Genomic DNA, 22,758 nt, shown 5'->3' with positions numbered 1-22,758 from the left:
TGTTTCCAACAAGTGTGAATGTTGCAATTGGCCACCTTGATTAGCACTGAATAGCCTTGCAGCTTCAAAGCCCAGCTGCTTCCTACCTGGAGAATCCTTTGTTGGGAGGTGTTAGCTGGCCCTGATTGTTTCCTGTCTGGAATTCCCCTGCTTTCTGAGTGTTATTCTTTATTTACTGTCCTGATTTTAGTGTGTGTGTGTGTGTGTGTCTGTTCCCCTTATTTTATTTTTACATTCTTCTGCTTGACTTATATTCCTGAGATTCCAATTTGTCCATTTTGTCGATTTACCTGAATTCTTCTTAAATTGGTATATATATACATATACACATCTCACTTGCCTAGTTTCCAACAGACCTCTCAACTCTAAGGATGCCTGCCATAGATATGGGCAAAACGTCAGGAGAGAATGCTTCTGGCCGTACAGCAACCCACTATTCAGAGTCGGTCACGTGGGGGAGTGAGAATACAAAAACCCAAACGCGCGGGAAAAAGCGCTCGAGGCTATTGCGCATGCGTACTAGCGTCGGAACGCCAGGGTAACCGTTGGGCGCTAGGACCCCCCCTTCCTTCCATCCTTCTTCTCTCCTTCCCACTCACTGACTCCCTTCCCTCCGACCCGCCTCTCTTTCTCGCGCTCGAGCTCGAGCTCGCGCTGGCTCGCGCGCGCGCCGATAAAGGGCTCGCGGCGGCGGCGTTTGACGTCACGGGGAGTTAATTTTAAACCTGGACAAGATGGCGGAAGGGGACGCGGCGCGGCGCGGGCAGCGGGGAGAGCCGCCGCGGCTCCAGCAGGACCTGGCAGGTAACCGGCGGCCTGGGAAAGGTGGGAGAGAAGGAGGAGAGGGGCCTCGGCTCGGCCACAGCCCCGGTGGAGGGCCGTGCCTGACGAGGGGAAGCGGGAAGGCCTGGCTGTAGGCTGCGGTTCCACGAATTCCCAGCTCTAACGCCCCGTCAGGCCTGCTTTCCAAGCCCAGAGGGGGAAGAGAACCCCCAAAGGCCATCTAGCCTGACCCCCATCCTTCCAGGAAGGCCCCAATCACAGCAACCCTGACTGATAACTACCCTGCCTCTGTTTAAAGACCTCTACAGAAGGACACTTCATCACATCCCAGAGTTGGAAGGCTATCCAGTCCAACTCTGTTCTGCCACGAAGGCCCAATCAAAGCACTCCCGACAGATAGCCATCCAGCCTCTGTTTAAACACTTCCAGAAAAAGAGATTTCTCAAATCCCAAAGTTGGAAGGGACCCCAACAGACAGCCAGGCCAACCTATTCTGCCAAAGAAATCCCCAATCAAAGCACCCCTGACAGATGGCCATCCAGCCTCTGTTCAGAAAGCTCCAGAGAAGATGCCTTCATCAAATCCTACATTTGGAAGGGACCCCAGCAGACATCCAGTCCGACCTATTCTGCCAGAAGGCCCCAATTGAATCACCCCTGACAGATGGCCATTCAGCCTCTGTTCAAAAAGCTCCAGAGAAGGTGCCTTCATCAAATTCTACAGTTGGAAGGGACCCCAGCAGACATCCAGTCCGACCTATTCTGCCACAAGGCCCCAATCAAAGCACCCCTGACAGATGGCCACTGTTCAGAAAGCTCCAGAGAAGGCGCCTTTATCAAATCCTATGGTTGGAAGGGACCTCAGCAGACATCCAGGCCAACCTATTCTGCCAAAGAAGTCCCCAATCAAAGCACCCCTGACAGATGGCCATTCAGCCTCTGTTCAGAAAGCTCCAGAGAAGGTGCCTTCATCAAATTCTACAATTGGAAGGGACCCCAATGGGCATCCAGTCCGACCTATTCTGCCAGAAGGCACCAATCAAAGCACCCCTGACAGATGGCCATCCAGCCTCTGTTCAGAAAGCTCCAGAGAAGGTGCCTTCATCAAATCCTACAGTTGGAAGGGACCCCAGCAGATATCGAGTCCTGACTTGGTAGGAAAAGGCTGTCATCTTGTGGATTTGCACCTGTAGAGCCTTTCAAGGCTCACTTAGAGAGCTGGAAGAGACCCCAGGGACCACCCAGTCCAACCCCATTCTGTCCTTAAGGAATACCTGAACACTCCCCACAGATGGCTGTCCAGCTCTTGCTTAAAAGTCTCCAGAGAAAGAGATTACACCATGTTCCCAGGAGAAATGCTTCACTGTTGAAGCACTGTTGAGGAACTTCATAATATGTAGGAGAAATCTCTTTTTCTGCAATTTGAATCTATTGCTCCATTGTGTCCTAGGCCCCTTCTATGCTGCCATATAAAATCCAGATTGTCTGATTTGAAGTGGGTTATATGGTAGCGATAATTCCTTCTTATTTATGTCTATCAAGATTATAATCTAGTTCAAAACAGATAATGTGGGTGATCTGCTCTGACAATCTGGATAATATGGCAGTGTAGAAGGGGCCCTAGCCTCCAGAACCACAGGAAACAACCTCAACGTGACATCTATTAAAATATTTCACCATGGCTAATACTCTCAATCTGTTTTAACTCCAAGCTAAATGTTCCTAGCTCTCTAAACTGCTCCTCATAAACCTTGGCTTCCAGACCTTTGATCATTCCTATCTGGAAACTTTAGGCCTTGTGTGTATTTGGTATACATGGCCGTCATCATGTCTCCTCTTAGCTTTCTCTTCTGCATGCTAAACATGTCCAGCTCTTGAAGCCGCTCCTCATAGGGCTTGTTCTCCAGACCCTTGATCATTTTAGTCGCCCTCCTCTGGACACATTCCAGCTTGTCACCATCTTTCAGTTGTGGTGCCCAGAATTGGACAAAGTATTCCAGATGTGGTCTAACCAAAGCAGAATAGAGGGGTAGCATGACTTCCCTGGATCTATTTGTGTCTATTCAGATATGGTTTGGTAGAAAGAGGCTATATTTTTTTTGAATTTGCAGGCCTTTCAAGTTGTGTGTGTGTTTGTGAGAGAGAGCAAGAGAGAGAGATTGCTTCTATGTGTGATGTCACTGAGGTATGCTTAACTAGGGGCGGGGTCACTTTGTGGGGTGGAGGAAGCGATAATTCCTGTTTATATATGTCTATCCAGATGTGTCTTGGTAGGAAAAGACTATAATCTTATGGATTTGCATATGAAGAACCTTCAAAGGGTGGATTAGGCCTCAGTCATTTTTGGTTTTTTGGTCTGTTATGGGCTTGTGCATGAGAGAAAAAACAGGTTTTCTTAGTAACGCCTTGCAGGTAAAATGGTGTGGCAAGCTCCCACTAGTGTATGTATAGAGTTGGCGGCCCACGTGGTCAAGCTTGGCTGGCTGGTGTCTGGGGCGTGTGAACCTTGTAGCCTGCAGGAGGAGAGGGGAGAGGAGGGCCAGGATTCATCTTGATAGGCTCATTTGTCTGTTGGGCCATTAGTTGCTCTAGCAGCCTAATATTGCCTGCTCCCAGGGGTAGATATGCTGCAGGATTACAAACTGGGGTCTTCTCCAGAGTTGCCCTGAAGCTGTTGGGACTGAATCAAGGACTTTCTGCATGCAAACTATCATTTCCTAAACAGAGTGTTTGCTCTTCTTTCCGAGGGTAAATCTGCACTGTGCAATGAATGCTGTTTGCCACTACTTTCACTGTCACTGCTCAATGCTAAAGAATTATGGAAGTTGTAGTTTTGGAAGATTTTAAACTTAGAATCATAGAGTTGGAAGAGACCTTATGGGCCATCCAGTCCAACCCCCTGCCAAGAAGTAGGAATATTGCATTCAAAGCACCTCTGACAGATGGCCATCCAGCCTCTGTTTAAAAGCTTCCAAAGAAGGAGCCTCCACCACACTCCAGGGCAGAGAGTTCCACTGCTGAACGGCTCTCACATTCAGGAAGTTCTTCCTAATGTTCAGATGGAATCTCCTCTAACAGTGTGCTGTTGACTTGCCAAACTGAAACTCCCACAATTCCTTAAGTGTCGCATCATGGTAGGTAAAGCAGTGTCAAACTGCATTAATTGGAATTGTAGATGCATCCTAAGGTGATGGTTTGGTTATGTGTAGGCCTGAATCTTTTGGGGTGTGTTTAACATGCAAGGAAAGGAAGAGAATAAGAATATGTTTGGAGGATGTGTGTTACAGTACTTGCTATGGTATATTGAGATCATTCTGTGTGGTCGAATGTAGAGTGAGGTTTAAATTATTATTGTCATGCTGCATATTTTAAAGTGTAAAAAGGAAGGAAGATACTGACTGCACCAAAGTCATTGAAGATTTTGACCCTGTCATGCATGTGATCTTTCAGTAAGTGTTTGGATGTTTTGGTAGTGGTGGCAGTAGTGTTGCATAGAAAGCATTGACATTGGAATGTAATGCAAGCATCTCGGATGTTATGACCCAGTTCTAAACACTTCACAAATAGTATGTTTCTTCTGTTTGTCTCATCATAGGAAAACTCTTACCATTATATTTTAGTGCCTCTAATTGCTGTTTGCCAATGCCATGGTGCTTGTAGGCTGGTAGGAGAGAGGAACATGAACTCAAACTAATACCCGATGACCTTATTTTCTCCTCCATGTGGTCTAAATTGACAAATAGCCAAGAAGTCTTGCCTCTGGGTATGCCATGTGATAAACTTGTCTGCATGTTTGTTGCCAAACCACTAGGGGAAATATGCTTGTATAATGCTTGTTCATCTCAGCTCCACAAATACACTTGGCAAATGATAGTCAGTTGACATGTTGGTGCCTGTAATTTTGACACGTTTAAACAAATCTACCGGTAATTTCAGAGAAACTACATGTTCTGAACCAAGCCAGTATTTTTTTTAATTAATCAAACATACATGAAAGCTGTTCTGGTTAGTTTATTATGACTTTTAATATTAAGTTAAAAGCTAGGTAATATTAGTAGTTTTTGGAGAGTTTTTTTTCCTCTTGAGTCAGTGACCAGAGATAAATGTGGTGCCTCTTGCCTTGCTGAGTGGTAAAGGGATTTACAATTTAACTATTAAAATATGGGAAATTTTAAGAAAGGTAAAGAGCACAGGGCATTTCAACTGTTTACTGCAAAGATAAAGTGTAATAATAATAATAATAACTTTATTCTTCTATCCCACCACCGTATGCCTGAAGGGACTTGGAGCGGCTTACTGATGGCACAAAGTGCCTAAAAACAAAACATAACAGTGAGCACAATGTAAAATACAATAAAATAAAACACATGCACATATCAAAACATCAACTCAGACTCAATCAAACTGTGGTCCTCTAACCATGGCGATAAATTGCTGTAAGCATGGCCAAGCTGTGAACACAGGAATAAAATAAGTGCCAGCTGCAGTAATGGAGAGAGGGCATGGGATAAAGTGCCAGATGTGTGACTACTACACAGGATAACTAGGGACTAAACATTCTCAAAGGATTCATTGAAGATCCATGTCTTCAAGTCTCTACGATAGGAATTCATTGGTTTTTAAAAGTGTTTCTATGGCTTGCTTCTGTGCTGTTCTTGCGTAGTCATTTATGAAATTGAGGTGTGCTTTAAATGCATGAAAAATGTTGCTTTTGATCAGACATATATCAGCAGTGTTTCAAATGCTTGGTATGAAAATGGTTAAATTGTATAGGTTATATCAGGCCCCAATGTCTTTGCCTTTATTTCAGCCACCTTTGGAATGTGCCTCCCCAAAGACCCTTCCCAAATGACATTGGGCCATGAGCTAACCCTCCCTTTCTCTAGAGCAGGGTCTCTCAAACTTTGCTTCCCCAGGTGTTTTGGACTTCAGCTCCCAGAAATCCCAGCCAGTTTACCAGTTGTTAGGAATTATGGGAGCTGAAGTCCAAAATATCTGGAGGAGCACATTTTGAGAATCTCTGCTCTAGAGAGTTCGCTGTACATGTGGCCCACTCACTATTACTGTGTTATGAATGATTTTATTTTAATTTTATGTTGTTTGCTGTATTTTTATGCTTTATGTAATTTATCATGTTATTGTTTGTGTTTTGATTTCATTTATTGTATTGTGTCGCTGGGCTTGGCCTCATGTGAGCCGCCCCAAGTCCCCATCGGGGAGATGGTGGTGGAGTATAAATAAAGAGTCTTATTATTATTATTATTATTAATAATAATAATAATAATAATAAACTCTTTGCTTATAGTAGTTTAAATTATACACCTACTTTGTAAAACTGTTTTCAAGACAAACTTTTAAGAACGTATTAGCAGTATGTTATTACTTCAGAACTAGATTCTGACAATTTAAGGAACTTTTATGAAGTTCTTGAGGCACTTCACTAAATAGTGTCAGAGGTTACCTCTGGAAAAGAAGAATTAAGAAACTTGGTTGCACAGTGTTTGCAATACAGCCTGTTTGTTGGGGCCTAACACAAAGGTGAATGTGTTTACTTCCCTAATGGCCGTGCCAAATCTTGGAAACCAGTACTATGAAAGGGTTGGGCCAATAGGTGTCAGTAATGCATCACAGCAGGTTTAAATACTTCTGGATATACTAGTAAAATATGAATAATGATTTAGTTAAAATAGTAGTAATAAAACAAGATGCTGCTGTGTACACACTGCATTTCACAAGGAGATACTTCCTTCAGTTGGCATAGGAAGTAAAATGCATTTTTATTAAAGTACACACAGATTTTCTATGCAGATTTTCTTCACCTACCTTGGGTAATCAGTACTGATTGTTACTTCAAATGGCCATTGAAGTAATGGCCACGATCAGGATGCAACAAAAATCACATTTTTGACAATAAAAAGGACTGTCTGGTACGAGATGGCCATGTGTCAGTAATGCATTAGTTGTGCATTGTCTGCATCACTAGGGGTTGGATTGGATGCCCTTTCAGTTGTACCCAATTGCATGTTCTTAAGACAGGATGTTGCCATCACCCATAGCATTATACATCTGATGCAAATTCCAGGTGCATTGTGAAATGCAAGTGCATGTAGATGCAGGGCAAAGGTCTTGACAGTGGTATTAACTGTGTACCTAGATCGTCAGTGATGAATTGAGCTGGTGCTAGTAAAAATTGGGCAAAAGGACTTCTGATCCTTGCTGCACTTGACAATGAAAAGAGTGAATCCAGGAGCACTCCTGAACCTATAGCCCAGATTTGTCATGGTCTGTTAAGCTAAGACAAAGAATCAGTGTAACACTGTTCAAATACAGCCTGTAACCTAAATTCTTGATCAAGATCTCTTATGACCTTTCAACTTGTTATCATACATGAACTCTAAATGTTATTGGTGCTCTAGATTCAGATGGGAAATATGGATTCAACAACATACAGATGATATTGAATCCCAATCCTTGGGCAAGACGTTCTCAGATTGATCATAAACAGAATAGAGAATAAAATAATATTGAGATTCAGCAGTGTAACAGTCACCCAACACTGACCTTATCATGACCAGCAAATACTATCCATAGCACTACTTTGTCACATCCTCCAAAAGTGCAATAGTTGATACCCAAAGAAGCTGTCTTAAAATTATTATATTTATTTATTGGATATACTTTACTTTTCTCCCAGATTTAAAAAAAATAAGGTAAATGAAAGCCTAATATTTAAAACAAAAAATAAAGCCAAGGGAAATCATTATAAAACCAACTTGTTTGCCACACCTCTTTTTACATAAATGAAACATAACCTTAAAAGACCCATGTTGATTCAGACCAAGTTAGTACAAAATTTTGTTCACACCCTGACTTATTAATTGCCTGTTGGAGACCTGCAAGCAAGGTGTGAATGAAGCTGCACTCTTCCCTTTTCCTGTTTACCAGCATTCCATTTTCTGTTCTTGAGCTGAGAATAGACTAACTGCTTTGGAAGAAGGTGATCGGGCATTTGGACAACGTGCCCAGACCAGTCCAGCAAAGTTGATGGCGGAGGATCATCTCTTCAATGCTGATGGTCTTTGCTTCTTCCAGAATGCTGACATTTGTATGCCTGTCTTCTCAAGAGATTTGCAGGATTTTTTTGAAGGCAATGTTGTTCCAGAAGTTGACTGTGAATGTCTGTAGATTATCCATGTTTTGCAGGCATATAATAAGGTTGGGCGGACAATAGCTTTATAAACAAGCATTTTGGTATCCCTACAAATGTCCTGATCCTCAAACACTCTCTGTTTCATTTGAAAAAATTCTGCACTCGCAGTGTTCAGATGATGATGTATTTCAATGTTGATATTGACTGTTGTGGTGTCTGCCAAGGTAGCAGAAATGGTCAACATTTTCTAACTGTACACCATTAAGCTGTATTTCTGGCATTGCAGAAGGATTGGCTGGTGCCTGCCCGAAAGAGCACCTCGGTTTTCTCAGTGTTCTGTAAGAGGCCAAGCTTTTCTGCAAAGGTGTTTAGTGTGGTTTGTAGGTCGTCTTCTGAATGAGCACAGACTATATTATCATCAGCATATTGGAGTTCTATAACAGATGTTGTTGTGACCTTGGTTTTGGCTTTCTGTCTGCTGAGGTTTAATGGCTTGTCATCGATCCGAAATATGATTTCTACGTTGTAAGGAAGCTTCCTATCAAAACGGTGAAGAATCATAGCACTGAAGATGGAAAATAAGGTTGGGACAAGAGCACACCCCTGTTCGACATGTGATTCCACTTTAAATGGGTCACTTTGGGAGCCATTGCTGTCCAAGACTGTTGCCATCATTCCATCGTGGACTTTGGATATGTATGTATATCTGCTCTGATATGGGAGCTATTCTAATTAATAGCTGTTGATGATCCTAGCTTCCAGGAGACTATGTAATCCCCTTTTAAATAATTCCTATTTGACAACCAACACAGTATATCCTATGGCAGTGAATCTTTTAACTTGTTTGTCCTGTGGTAAACTGGTGAAGGAAAGATGAGTTTCTCAGCTGGTCAGGCATTTCAAAGAACTGGTATTTAAAAAAGGAGTGTAACTTGCTGATGGAATGCCTTATTAGTAATATTTATATAGTTCCATGTATGTAATCATGCCTTAGAGTGCAACAGGATATGTTGCTGTTTACCATCTAAAAATTGAAATGAGTGACGAAGGAGGAAAAGGGTAAACAGAAGAAAAGTAGTTCATTGTTTCAGTCCCATATATTTGTTTGCCTGTTTTGGTTGCACTTCTTGGTCCCATTTTCAGTCTGTAAAATCTCTAGTAAATAGGAGAAAAGAGCCATATTTGAAACTGGAAATTTGGAATGAAGCATTGTAGTCAGTTTGGGTTTGATGGACTGATGAAAAGGCTGACTAGGCATGAGACAACTTTTTAGTGACCTGGCAATAGGCTAGCATAGTAGTAATTTTGAATCAATACTAACAATGCAGGGATAGGAGATAGATGTGAGAGTCACATAGGATGAACCAAAATTCAAGGCAAATAATTTCATAAATCTAGTTGGATTGAAATAGTGAAGTAGACTTATAACTGACTGCTGGAGCCCCCGGTGGTGCAATGGGTTAAACCCTTGTGCTGGCAGGACTGAAGACCAGGTTTGAATCCGGGGAGAGCATGGATGAGCTCCATTTGTCAGCTCCGACTCCCTATGCGGGGACATGAGAGAAGCCTCCCACAAAGATGGTAAAACATCAAAAAATCCAGGCGTCCCCTGGGCAGCGTCCTTGCAGACAGCCAATTCTCTCACACCAGAAGTGACTTGCAGTTTCTCAAGTCACTCCTGACACCAAAAAATTATTGACTGCTTAGCTGGCCTCCTGGAAGCACAACTGAATTGAATTCTTTAGTCACTGTGATCAGAAATCTCACTTCTCATCTTAATTCAGTGTACTTGCTCCCCCTTTTTTTTGAGAATGATAAATCTAGTTGTTGATTCAAGACATGGTAGCTTGGAATAAGCTTGCATTGCAGTAACCTCTGGTTTTATATTTAAAGATGACCCAGAATTGTAATTATATGCTACATTAGGCAATACAAATGAAATACACAGATAATGGGTGGGAGACACCTGGTTTGAAAACAGTACATGTGAAAGGGATTTAGGAATCTTAGTAAACCAAAAGCTGAACACGAGTCAACAGTGTGAAGTGGAGCTTTAAAAGCCAATATGATTCTAGGCTGCATCAGTAGGAGTCTAGTGTCATAGTCCCACTCTAGTCTGCTTTGATCAGATCTCACCTGCAATATTGTGAGTTCTAGAGGCCACAATCTGAGAAGAACATTGACAAGCTGGAATGTGCCAGAGAAGGATGGCAAAAATGATCCAAGTTTTGAAAGCCAAGCCCTACAAGGAGCAGCTTAGGATGCTGCGTATGTTTCGCTTAGAGAAGGTTGATTAGGGACACGATAGCCATGTTTAAATATTTGAAGAGATGTCACATTGACCAGGGGGAAAACTTGTTTTCTGCTTCTCTAGAGACGGGTGCACAAAACAAGGGATTCAAATTGTAGCAGGGATTTGGGGGGGCACCTAAACATTAGGAAGGGCTTCCTGACAGAACTGTTCAGCAGTGGAATATGGTGCCTTGAAACATAGTGGAGCCTCCTCTGGAGGTTTTTAAATAGTGGTTGGATGGCAATTTGTTGGGAGTCCTTTGTTTGTATTTTCCTGCATGACAGAATGGGGTTGGACTGGATGACCCTTGTGGTCTCTTCCATTATTCTGTTCTATTCAGAAGTGAAATCGTACTAAATTTGATGGCAGGTCTTGTATTACAGTTTCTGGTATGAAGGAGCTTTATGGATTACCAGTATGTTTCCAGGGCAAAATCAAAAGTACTGATCTCTAATATGCTATAAAGCATTATTTTTGTAAGTACCCCTTCCCAGCATAAGTGATCTTATTAAAAGCAAAGTTGGCAAGTCATAAGAATAAGGACCTTGTCTGAAGTGAAACTGCATTCATGAAATGTTTTGCCCATGAAATTCTACTCAAGTGTCAGCTTGATAGTCTCCTGAATTTCTCAAGTAGATTTCTGGGTCCTTCGTTTAGTGGATTGCTGTGAAGTTTTCAAGATGCTGATCAGTGCTGTTTGTGTGGTTAGTTCAATGTTTCACTGTCAGTACTAACATGTCATGAAAGGCTGGTTTGGGAAACAGTTCTGGACTTCATACACCTGCCTACAGCGCAGGCATTTCTCTGCTTCTAATAATAAACACAGACTAAAGCCAACCTACGAAGAAATGAATTAGGGTCAGTTCAGGAGTTCAGCAAGCTAGAAATAGCACAGGTTGTGCTCATTGCTGCATATATGTATTGTCTGATTACATAGCTTTCTGTTGGAAAAAAATCCAAAAATTATTAGTGATCTGCTTGTGTAGCTTTTATACAGATTTGTCTATATACCATAAATCGTGTTGTATTGGTATGATGGGTTTGAATTCCAACTCACTGCAGCGCGTCACATTTGTAAGCCATGAACGATGTTTGCAAATTATAATAAGCTGGAATGGTTTATACATATTGTGTACTTGGTGTACTCAGAATGATGATTTCTGGTAAAATAAAAAAAAACATAAAAATGGATTGGCTGGTAGAGTGAAACAAATAATTAAAAAAGGAATGCGAAGTCACATTTAATTATTTGATATCCTGCCTTTCTTCAGAAAAGAGACCAAAGTGACATACAACAAAGTTAGTGTAGTTGGAATCCAAGTTCCTATCCTGCTTCTCTCAAAACTTCCCAGGATTTGTTAGCTTTTAAATCTTGTTTGGTATGGTGTCAGCATTCATTATACCTATTATTTGCTATCACCTCTCCTTAAAACTTTTATCTTAATAAAGAGTTCTATACCATGCCCTGTAGTAGTACATCATGTGTATTTTCTTGTTTGTCAGCTGTTAAGAAAAGCCAGTCATTAACAGTTAATTGATCCTTGTTATGTAAGTCAGAGACATAAACTAGAAAAACATTAGCTAGGAGGTTCCTGTGAATAACATATTAACTTTTGGCGTCAGTTATAAGAACTAGGGGTGGCCAACAGAGTGTCTGTGGGCCTGATGCATAACCAGAACAATTTATCTTCTGTGCATGGATTAAATAATATTTCAAGTTCTGTATCTCAGGAATTTGGGTTCTAGGAAAAGTGTGCAAGTGGTTATAGCTGTTATAAGCATTAAAATGTTAGTTTGTTAGCAAACCAGTATGTTATATAGCATAGGCAACCAGCTTATTTTAGACTGACAATGTCTTGTATTAATTATTAAATGATAAAAATAGGAGTGGGGGAGCGATGGGATGGGAATTCTTACAGTGGATTGTATTCTGTAATGGGTATAGTCTTGAAAATTCCAAATCAGGTAGTCCCAGAGTTACAAATGATTCATAGTTACAAATGGGAGTGAGACAACAGGAAGTGAGAGGAATCTCCCCCTAGGAAGGGAAATTCATTAATGAGAGAGTTATCACGGGGGAAAGGTGTCTTCACTGAAGTTTTATCATCAATCCATGTTTCCACAAGAAGCCAAATTTTTCAAAATCCAATTGTCACAGGGAAAGAAGGTGAGGTGAAATCATCTGAACAGGGGCATAGAAAGCAAAACAAACACCACAGGAGGTGTTAACCCTTCCCTTTGCTATCCAAACGTAATATATATATATATATTTGGCTGGAGTTACATTATTAAAATGTACTTGTTCTGACTTACATATAAATTCAAGGTAAGAACAAACCTATAGACTTAAAATTTAATAAACACTATTTTAAAAGAACAAACCTTCAGAAACTGTTGTGTTTGTAACTTGGGGACTGCCTATAAAGAGTTTTGTAAAATGTTGTTCTGGACTACAGTTCCCATAATCCCTAAAAACTCACCATCCTGAGCTGACCTGAGGAAAATTGTCCAGAACATCTGCTAGATAGTTGATTTTTATCCCTAAGATTAGAACTTAATCTAAGATTTGTTATGTAGTCTACATATCTTTAGCGCAGCATATTCAGTCTGTTTAGACAAGAGAAGAATAACTTTAGCCTTCTACATGGAGAAGGGCATGAAGAAAACCACTCGCTGAATGCTAAGTGTACACTTATAGAAACATTTAATTGTGCTTCTTTTTAACTGGGAAGAAATCCTATTCCGTTTGGTAGTATTTACCTTGTCAGTCAGTATGCATGGAGGCATGTTGGTAGTGGGCATATTAGTAGAGGGAAATGTAAAGCCATTCAGGTGGATTCATACAACAATTCAAATAAACCACAGGATTGTTCATCCATAGATCCAAAAAAGAACAAATAAGCTACCATGATGTTTTGTTTACATTAATAATACTTGATCTCAATTTGAATTAATTGATTGTTTCAAATATGTAAGAGCAGTGTTTAATTTTATGTGTTTGAAAATCTTGGATTTGGCAAATAGTTCTTTGTATTAAATTACTGGTATATTTCAAAGATCCTTTGGTTTGTGATAGACTTGATGTGCACAAACAAATTGAATTTTAAACAAGATCCAATGGTTTGTAGGATTGACCTTGATAAGGAGTCACCCTTTTGTGTTACTAAGATAGCAGTTCACTTGAAAATGCTCTCCAGAGAAGCAGTGATTTCAGCTTTTGATCTTGAAGGTTAAAATCTTTTCCACAGGCCTGTAATCCCCACCAAGAAAGTGATTTTCCTGTTCTCATTTTGATAAAAGTATTAGACTGAGTAGTAGAAGCGAAAGCCTTGAGTCTTCTAATGTTCGCCACTGAATTCACAGAAGTTTTTCCCTTACGATCCATTTGATTCCTTGATTAGCTGACTGTGGATGGATGTCCCAGGCTTCATGAGCCTGATGGACTAACAGAGTTGTATTCAGATTGTGTATAATTTACATAGCTAGTTTCTTAATCACAACATTTGTAATTGGAAACCAATGCAAGGTTTTCCTTTAATAGTGCAAGAACATTTTTCCTATTCCTGGATTCTTCTTTAGACCAAGATTCTCACGTTACAGCTATAGCTAGCTGTAGCTTTCCTTTACATTGGTGTCCTCATACTACTTTTTCTGGAGATTATCAATCTAATTGTTGAAACAGCTGTCATGTTTGGTCAAATATACATATACATCCACTACATTCTTCATGGGGCTTCTTTTGAAAAGTGTCTCAGTTTCAGTAGGTTACTGACTATAGCTACTGATTCAGAACATGTGATGTACTTCATGAAATAAATGACAATGACTTCCAGTTTGTTTCTGAACCAATTCATAGAATTAATGACTTTTAAAACTCTTAACAGTTTGAAATCAGAGAATCTGAAAATATATATTGTCTTGTACAAGGCATCCCCAGAGGTTGTGAGGTCTGTTGGAAACTAGGAAAACCTCTGAGAATGCCTGCCGTAGATGCAGGCGAAACATCAGGAGAGAATGCTTCTAGAACATAACCATACAGCCTGAAAAACCTACAACAACCCAGTGATTCTGGCCATGAAAGCCTTCGGCAATACATTGAGAGAATGTGAGTTGCTCAAGCCTCCTAGTGGGTTTGAATAGGGATTTGAATCATGATCTCTAGAGTTGTGGTCCAGCATTTAAACCACTACACATTAACTCTCGCCAATCAGTTTGTTACTCTTAATGTTTAAAGAAATGTTCTATACCAGCTTCAGTAGCATTTTGGCCACTGTTGCTTTTTTGTGAGTAAGGGTGTTCTCGCACTCCTTTTCATGGAGCTTCTCTCCAATGCAGATCCCAGGATGTTTGCTAGATTACACTTGAGCTTTCACAAGACTCTACGATAGTGGTACCAGAATGACTTTCAGTATAGGAATTCTCAACCTGCATCTTATCCCCACCTAATTATTCATTCAAAGAGCTTGGATCCCACCATGATAGAAACCAAAAAGTCCCATTTTTTATGAGTGGAATGCTTATATGTTTACAGGAACCCTATATTTATAAGAGAGTAAACTGATGAGCAGATAGAATGAAGAATTTGCCCTTTCTCCATCCTAATTGCCTCTGCCCTGGCCATAGAGGGAGAGACGAGGAAGTATTTGCTGGACTTAATTTCCTCCCCCTTTCCTTTTGTCTCATTTCTTAATTCACTTGTAACCTCAGGACAGGATACTGCTTGGTTGTGTATTTCATAGTAATGTATCAAGTACAGTGATGGCCTATATAAATAGATGATGATGATACTGTTGATTATACTAACATGGCAAAAAGCCAGAGATAGATAGGATAATCTGTGGAAGATAAGGCCAGTAGAAGTTGTACATCACAGAGGTCATGTGAATTCTGTGAAATTCCTAATACTTGTAGCCCCAATGCAACTACTCTTCTAATGGACCATCTTGTGACTATTTTGAGGATTACATAATTTGACTTGATGCTGAGTGAATGCAGGAATGAGAACAAAATGATTGATGGGAATAAAATGATGGGAATAAGATGCACTGAAAATTAAAGGGATAAAATGGGATGCGATGGCTAAAAGATAAAAACTAGAAATGCAGGAATACTCAGGACAAATGTCAAAAGAGAATTCAGTGTTCAATTGTTTTTGAAACAAGTGAGAAGACCATGGATTCTGCAATGTTTGAAAAAAGAGAAAATAACATTTTTTTAAAAATTTCCAATGTCTTTTTTGTTTTTCAAATTGAGACTAATTTTTGCTGTAGCCCTGAATTTTGTAACTTTGTAGATATTGCCTTTGGACATAAAAGTGGAAAACCCGCGATTTAAAAAAAATGCTATAATTTCTACCTGAGGGGGATACCTCTCAAGGAATCTCAAGACTTCCCACAACACTCTATGGCAGTGGTTCTGACCTGTGGGTCCCCAGACGTTTTGGCCTTCAACTCCCAGAAAGCCTAACAGGTGGTAAACTGGCTGGGATTACTGGGAGTTGTAAGCCAAAACACCTGGGAACCCACAGGTTGAGAACCACTTCTCGATGGTCATCTTATGACTGAAACTGGTATGTTAGAATTGATCCCTGGTGTAATGGTGGGGTATCCTTTTTATTGGGGAACCCTGCATATCCAAGTACAGGCAGTCTCAGAGTTACAAACATAGTTACAAATGAGGATTAGACAGCAAGATGTGTGAGCAATCTACCCGTCGGAAGGGAAATTCACTCCTGGAAAGACGTATCATGGGAAAAATTGCCTCCAGTGAAACTTTATCACCAATCCTTATTTCCACAACAAGCCGATTTTTTCAAATCACAGGGACAGAAAGTGAGGTGAAATCTTTTAAATAGGAGCCCAGACATCAAATTAAACACGACAGGGATGCTAACCCTTCCTTTTCCTATCCAAAGCTTATATGTGCTGGTGTTACACTCTTAAAAATGTACCTGTTCCGACTTACAAACAAATTCAACTTAGGATCAGTCATACGAAACGTATCTTCTTTATAAGTTGGGGACTGGCTGTATATGAAAACAATTTAATGTTTGCTTTCCTGCTGGATTCTGGAAAATAAAGTAGACAGGCAACATTGAAATAGGCTTCTGCAATATCACTTGTGTATGTTTGCAAAAGTGATATAATCTATACAATATGAAAGCTTAAATCAGGTTTCCTGATAAGTCATGTATATCCATTCAGTGCACTTTTCCAGCATTTATGGTGCTGATGAGAAAACCAGTGTACTGCTCATGCAAATAGGGTTTCTAGGACAGTATTCTAGCGTGACAACTTACATTATTGTGTAGGCGTAAGTGGACAAAGTGGCTTTAACCAGATGTTGCTGCACTACAATTTCCATCAGCTTTAATCAGTATAGCCAATGATCAGAAATGTTGGGAGATGCAGTTGATAAACAGAGAGGGAGCCACATTTTGCTCACACCTTCCATAGCTTACATGTTAAAACATATGGACTTACAGTACCACTAGGCAAATGCGGATATCTTGGTCTATACTGTGTCCATCTCTTGTACTTCCTTTTTATAACTGAAGTGTACTTATTGCTATAAATACTGAGAGAAAACTAGCTCCTATGCCAGTGGTGCTCAACCTTCCTAATGCCGTGACCCCTTAATACAGTTCCTCATATTGTGGTGACCCCCAACCATAAAATTATTTTTCTTGCTACTTCATAATGGTAATTTTGCTACTGTTATGAATTGTACTGTAAATCTCTGATATGCAGGATGTATTTTCATTCACTGGACCAAATTTGGCACAGATATCCAATAGGTCCAAATTTGAATACTGGTGGGGTTAGAGGGGATTGATTTTGTCATTTGGGAGTTGTAGTCGATCTACAATCAAAGAGCATTCTGAATTCCAACAACGATGGAATTGAACCAAATTTGACACACAGAACTCCCATGACCAACAGAAAATACTGGAAGGGTTTGGTGGACATGGAACTTGAGTTTTGGAGTTGTAGTTCACCTATATCCAGATCCAAATAATGATGGATCTGGACCAATTTTGGCACGAATACTCAATATGCCCAGATGTGAACACTGGTGGAGTTTGGGGAAGATAGACCTTGACATTTATGAGTTGTAATTGCTGGGATTTATAATTGACCTACAGTCAAATAGCACTCTAAACCCAGCCCACAATGGATCTGCACCAAACTTGGTACACTACGTACACGGCCAACGTTGAATACCGGCGGGGTTGGATGGCTGTTTTTGAATTCTGGGAGTTTTAGTTCACCAACACCAAAAAGGAAGAGAAAAACAGGCAAAGAGATCTTCAGCCTTCTCTGCCAAAGACGTTCCTAAGACCATCAGAAATATGTGTTTTCTGATTATCTTTGATGACCCCTCTGACCCCCCCCCCCCGAACCCCTCCAGGGGTCCCGACTCCCAGATTGAGAAACACTGCCCTATATTGTCACTATGCTAGAATTCAAGACTTTTTGCCATCTAGGGCAGGGGTGGGAAACTGGAAGGCTAAGGTGGTACATTAATACTATCATACAGCTTGGAGGGCCACATCTGCACTGCCAAAATGTAAAATAAAATAACACCACTCAGGGGCATAGGGGCATTTTCACCATGTTTAGTGTTTCTTGGGCTTAATTTGGCCCAGCTGCCCACAAAATGTACTTGAAATGCACAATATGTTTCTTAATGGTCATTTTTGAGCATTTCAGTGCAAAAAAAGTAAATATTTGCAGTATTTAACCCCTGGTGGGCTCCAAACATGGTGTAAATGCTCCTATATTTTTATTTGGGTGCATTCTGGAGTAAAAAAATGTTTTGAGCCGCTGATGCCCACAAAGTCATCCCCACCCATAATCTTGGGAAATCCATTTTGTGGATACTTTTTTGTCTCCTGAGCCACTGGAACAAATGTGGTGTTTTCCCATTTAGCAGATAAGCAGGCCTTTTGTAGGCTAAATAATAAATATATTGCCTGCCTTCTTTGGAATGACTTTCTTGCTGCATAGGTCCAATATTTACTTTCTTTGAGTGTTGTTCAGAAGTTAGAAAAGGGGAAGGGATCTGGCAACCTCCAGATTTTATTGAAATGTTTGTCCAGAAGCCCCAGGCACCATAGCCAGTGACGAGAGGTTCAGGGAGTTGTAGTCCAATGGGAGAGAAGGGTATATAATTCCCATCTGTGGTTTGAATAATGGATAAGGGGGTGCCTTTACATAACTTTATGCTCTTGCATGTACTATGTACCTTTGCTGTGTTATGCTGTATAAACTATGCCCATAATCAATAAAAATAAATTTCACAGTAGGAAATGCAAGCTATGGCACTTCAGCTTATACTTAGTAAGTTCATGTATTATTTGTTAGGAGGGCTGATCATGCATGATGAGGATTTAAAATGTGTCTTATTCACATGTTGTTTAAGATACTGTTTGAGCTTCTATTCTGTCAACAGCTAGGGTAGCCAGGTTGCATATGGGATGGATCTCTTTTAACTTTAGGCCTGAATAGAGGGAGAAGCAGGATGAGATATCACAAAACCCTGTAAAGCCAGGCAAATGTACCTGTTATAGCACGCGGTTGTTTCTGCTTATACATATTTCTTGCTTGTGGAGAAAAAGAGGAGGAAAGGTGAGAAGCTCCCAAGTATCACTGGAACCTGTGGGTCTCCTCTTCTGTTCTCTACCAGGAAGGCAGGAGCTGGACTTAGGAAGGAATGGCAGAAGTGCATTCCTGCTTCTCAACCTGTTCAGGCTTAAGTTTACAGAGACCAGTCCAATTTCCAACTCAGCAGCCCTGAATGCAACAATTGCTATTCAAAAATCAATAGAATTTGCATGAAGTTGTAGGCTGTGACATGAGGCATTACTCTAGAACAGTGGTTCTCAACTTTTTTTTTTTAACAAGGACCACTTTAACCAGGGACCCCTCTCCAGCATTAGTACCAAAAGGGTTATGAATCAGTTTTTGGTCAACTTTAGATTTGGTTTGGGGTGCTGATTCAGAAAATTGCATTAGGTAGACCACATCAGCTCTAGTTTCTGATGCAGGAGTGACAGGGACGCAAAAGGAGCAGAAATTAAATAAAGAAGAAGGACACTCGCAGACCAGATTTTCGTCCTCGCGACCCACAAGTTAAGAACCACTGCTCTAGAAGAAAGGTAGAATTGGCAAAAATTTGCTGCTCCCTATTTGTGGAAATGTTTACTGGACTGTGCACATTTTTGTAAGCAACCCAATTTCTTATAGAAAAGATATGTTCTGTTTATAGGCGCACTAGGTCAGGGTCCAGGCCCTGGAATAAACTTGTTCTGTGCTTGTCAACAGTGTATAGGCCAAGTAAAGGAATTACTTCTTCAATATCCACAATACTTTTTTAGGAATAGTTAAAAAGCACCAAATATATCATGCAAGCTTTTGGAGCTCCAATTGATTTCTCATCGGACAAGTTGTGTTAAAAATCCCAATGGAGTTTCAAAAGCCTGTGTGATGTATTTTGTGTTTTTAGATGGTCTTGCTTTTTGTGGCTCTTGTATTTTTCTACATGGCCAACACAGCCACCTCTGAATATGTTTTCAATATTATTTCTTGTTTCTTTTGTAGGAAATCAGTGTTACTAAAACTCTCTGACCTTCATGATTCTTTGTTGTATATTCTGCTGTATTAAAAACAAGTTAAATGCATAAAAGGGATAGAAGGGATTTGTGCTCTCACCAGTGTTTGAAGACAGGCAGACTCCTTAATCTGAACCAATTCTGAAATACATAGTTCTGTGTTTGGCAGACTTGACACAAATAATAAGTGTAAGTAGGTATTTGCTTTAAGACAGCTTTTGCGGAAAATGCCTACATAAATTTCTAATGTGATATTGATGTCAAAGTAAAAAGCTGCCGAGTATGTGTATTTGTGCATATGTATGCCTGTCCGTAAGAAAGAGTTGAACAATCTATGGCTCAGTGTAGTGCTATGAGCAGGAATCTTTCTTTAAAATGTCAGTTTATTCCAGTTTTGGATTTGGAAAATAACTCCAATGAATCCTTAGGGAATCTGCAAGAGAAGCTCATTTTCAGCAATAGGTATCCTTGGATATTAATAGACATTCTACTGTGGGAAGCTAGCCAGACAATTTTACTCTTAAGCCCTGAATCATTTGAGGGATTTGTTACACCACTGAAGTATATCTTGATTTCCAGGCTTTTTCCACTTCAGGTTTTTCTTATAATGTAGACATTTCTATATTTTTGCTTTCTTATTATATAAAAAAGACTCAATCATATAGAGCAGGATGAACGACAGTGGCATCCATATCTTTTTTTTGTTTACAACTCCCATCAGCCGTAGCCAGTGGCAAGGGATCATGGGAATTGCAGTACAGAAAGATCTGAATGTCACAGTATGTGCTGAAAGCAGAATCAGTGCCTTGTTCTGCACCTTATATAGCCAAAGCCAGTCTCACAAGTACAAAGAAATCATGAAGAAGAAAATAGACCCAAGGAGCAAATTTCTCAGAACAACTCATTAAAAGTTGGGCATATTCAATGAGCTGGAGATTTACTGCTGGTGAAATAATGAAAACCAGGGAAGAATAGTATAATGTCTTGGAAGAAAGGGGAACACTAAACAGAAGCATGCCCGTATTGCAACACTTCATTAAATGTTCCACTTGTGCCTTCTGCTTCCATTCTTTCTGGGACAAGTATTTTTCCTTATATGGCTAAAACAGAACCACACATGCAGAAGGTATAAGTGGGCTCAGAACTCCATAAAGTATGCAAAGGTAGAGCTTTATTTACTACCCCATCTCCTTTTCATCTTGTCTTAAAACTCCAAAAGTAGAAAATGGAAACCAGTACGTATTTGGTCAGGTCACATAAAAGAGAGCAAGGAATGGGAATTCCAAAGTTGCCTACTCTCTGCTACACATTGCTTGAGCTCAAATGATTCTACTGGCTGTTTGTGGTGTGTGCAAAAGGAAGAAACAAGAGTTTGGTGGATTTATTTATTATTTATTTATTTATTATTTGCACTTGTTAACCGCCACTCTCAGCCCGAGGGCGACTCGTGGCGGTGTACAGAACATAGAAAAGACAAACAATTTACAATAGATCAAGACATAACACAACATCTAAAAATCCGCTTCGTCTAGTTTGGGGTCGTAATCAGTTCCATAGTCATAGTCCATTCCGGTGGTCATTCCAACAAAGACATAGCACTTAGTTGAAGGCCTTTTCGAAGAGCCAGGTTTTCAGGCCCTTGCGGAAGGCCATGAGGGAAGGCGCCTGTCTGATTTCAGCAGGGAGGGAGTTCCATAGCCGGGGGGCCACCACCGAGAAGGCCCGCTCTCTCGTCCCCGCCAGGCGTGCCTGTGAGGCAGGCGGAACCGAGAGAAGGGCCTCCCCAGATGATCTCAAGGTCCTCGTGGGCTCGTAGGCCGAGATGCGGTTCGCAAGGTATTTTGGGCCGGAACCGTTTAGGGCTTTGTAGGATAACACCAGCACCTTAAATTGGGCCCGGTAGCAAATCGGCAGCCAGTGGAGCTGGGACAGCAAGGGCGTTGTGTGCTCCCTGCGTCCCGCTCCAGTTAACAACATGGCTGCCGCGCGCTGGACTAGCTGGAGCTTCCGGGCCGTCTTCAAGGGCAGCCCCACGTAGAGAGCGTTGCAGTAGTCGAGGCGGGATGTGACCAAAGCGTGTACCACCGTGGCCAAGTCAGACTTCCCAAGATACGGGCGCAGCTGGCGCACGAGCCGAAGCTGTGCAAATGCTCCCCTGGTCACCGCTGAAACCTGGGGATCCAGGCTCAACGATGAGTCCAGGGTCACACCCAAGCTGCGAACCTGCGCCTTCAAGGGGAGTGCGACCCCGTCCAGCACAGGCTGTAACCCTATACCCTGCTCGGCCTTGCGACTGACCAGGAGTACCTCTGTCTTGTCTGGATTTAATTTCAGTTTGTTCGCCCTCATCCAGACCGTTACAGCGGCCAGGCACGGGTTCAGGATTTAAAGCTGAAGTAAAAAGAACAGGATCAAGATAGTGTAACTAGCAAAGGAAAAAGGCAGGAATGAGACTAAAGAATGAGAAGGAAGGGAAGAAAGTAGCAAAAATGCAAAACAGAAAGGACATTGGAATGAAACCAAGAAGAATGGAATGAGGAATGAGGGGAAGGGCAGTTAGAAACTGATGTGAGCCATCTGGTATCTTCCACATGATGTTTTTGTACCTCCTTTCTCCTTACTTGACAGCTGTTCACACTCAAAATGATGTAGTGCTCTATAAAGCCTGGACTTTCTGAAATTCATTAATCTTCGTTTTGCAGCTTGCTCTCTTCTGATTTTTTTCAAGCTTGATTCCTGCACAAGAATCTGTATATTTTGTGCACAGTTTTGTACTTTTGCAACATTGGCAGAAATGTCCCTGTGCTGCATTTAGAAATGTATGTAGTATGTGTATTTTAGAAATGTGTGAAGTTAGTGCTCTTTTCTCCAGACCAGGCATGGGCAAACTTTGAACTTCAACTTTGAACTTTAACTTCCA

General features: G+C 40.9%; 1 protein-coding gene across 4 annotated transcripts in view; it reads left to right on the top strand.

The window, feature by feature from the left end:
* Positions 1-648: 648 nt before the first annotated feature.
* Positions 649-22,758, top strand: part of ATL2 (atlastin GTPase 2) — a 54,312-nt gene continuing 32,202 nt past the window's right edge. For 3 of the 4 annotated variants that reach the window (XM_060754526.2, XM_060754528.2, XM_060754525.2), the window contains exon 1: positions 649-804. In XM_060754526.2, the coding sequence (XP_060610509.1) occupies positions 735-804 (70 nt within the window). In that variant the 5' untranslated portion in view covers positions 649-734. The remainder of the gene's footprint in view (positions 805-22,758) is intronic. The other variant, XM_060754527.2, reaches the window with a different exon arrangement.

Source organism: Anolis sagrei, chromosome 1, assembly GCF_037176765.1.
Source record: "Anolis sagrei isolate rAnoSag1 chromosome 1, rAnoSag1.mat, whole genome shotgun sequence".
Taxonomy (NCBI): Eukaryota; Metazoa; Chordata; class Lepidosauria; order Squamata; family Dactyloidae; genus Anolis; species Anolis sagrei.
The sequence above is the reverse complement of the archived record's forward strand: the minus strand, read 5'-3'. Positions and strand labels throughout refer to the sequence as shown.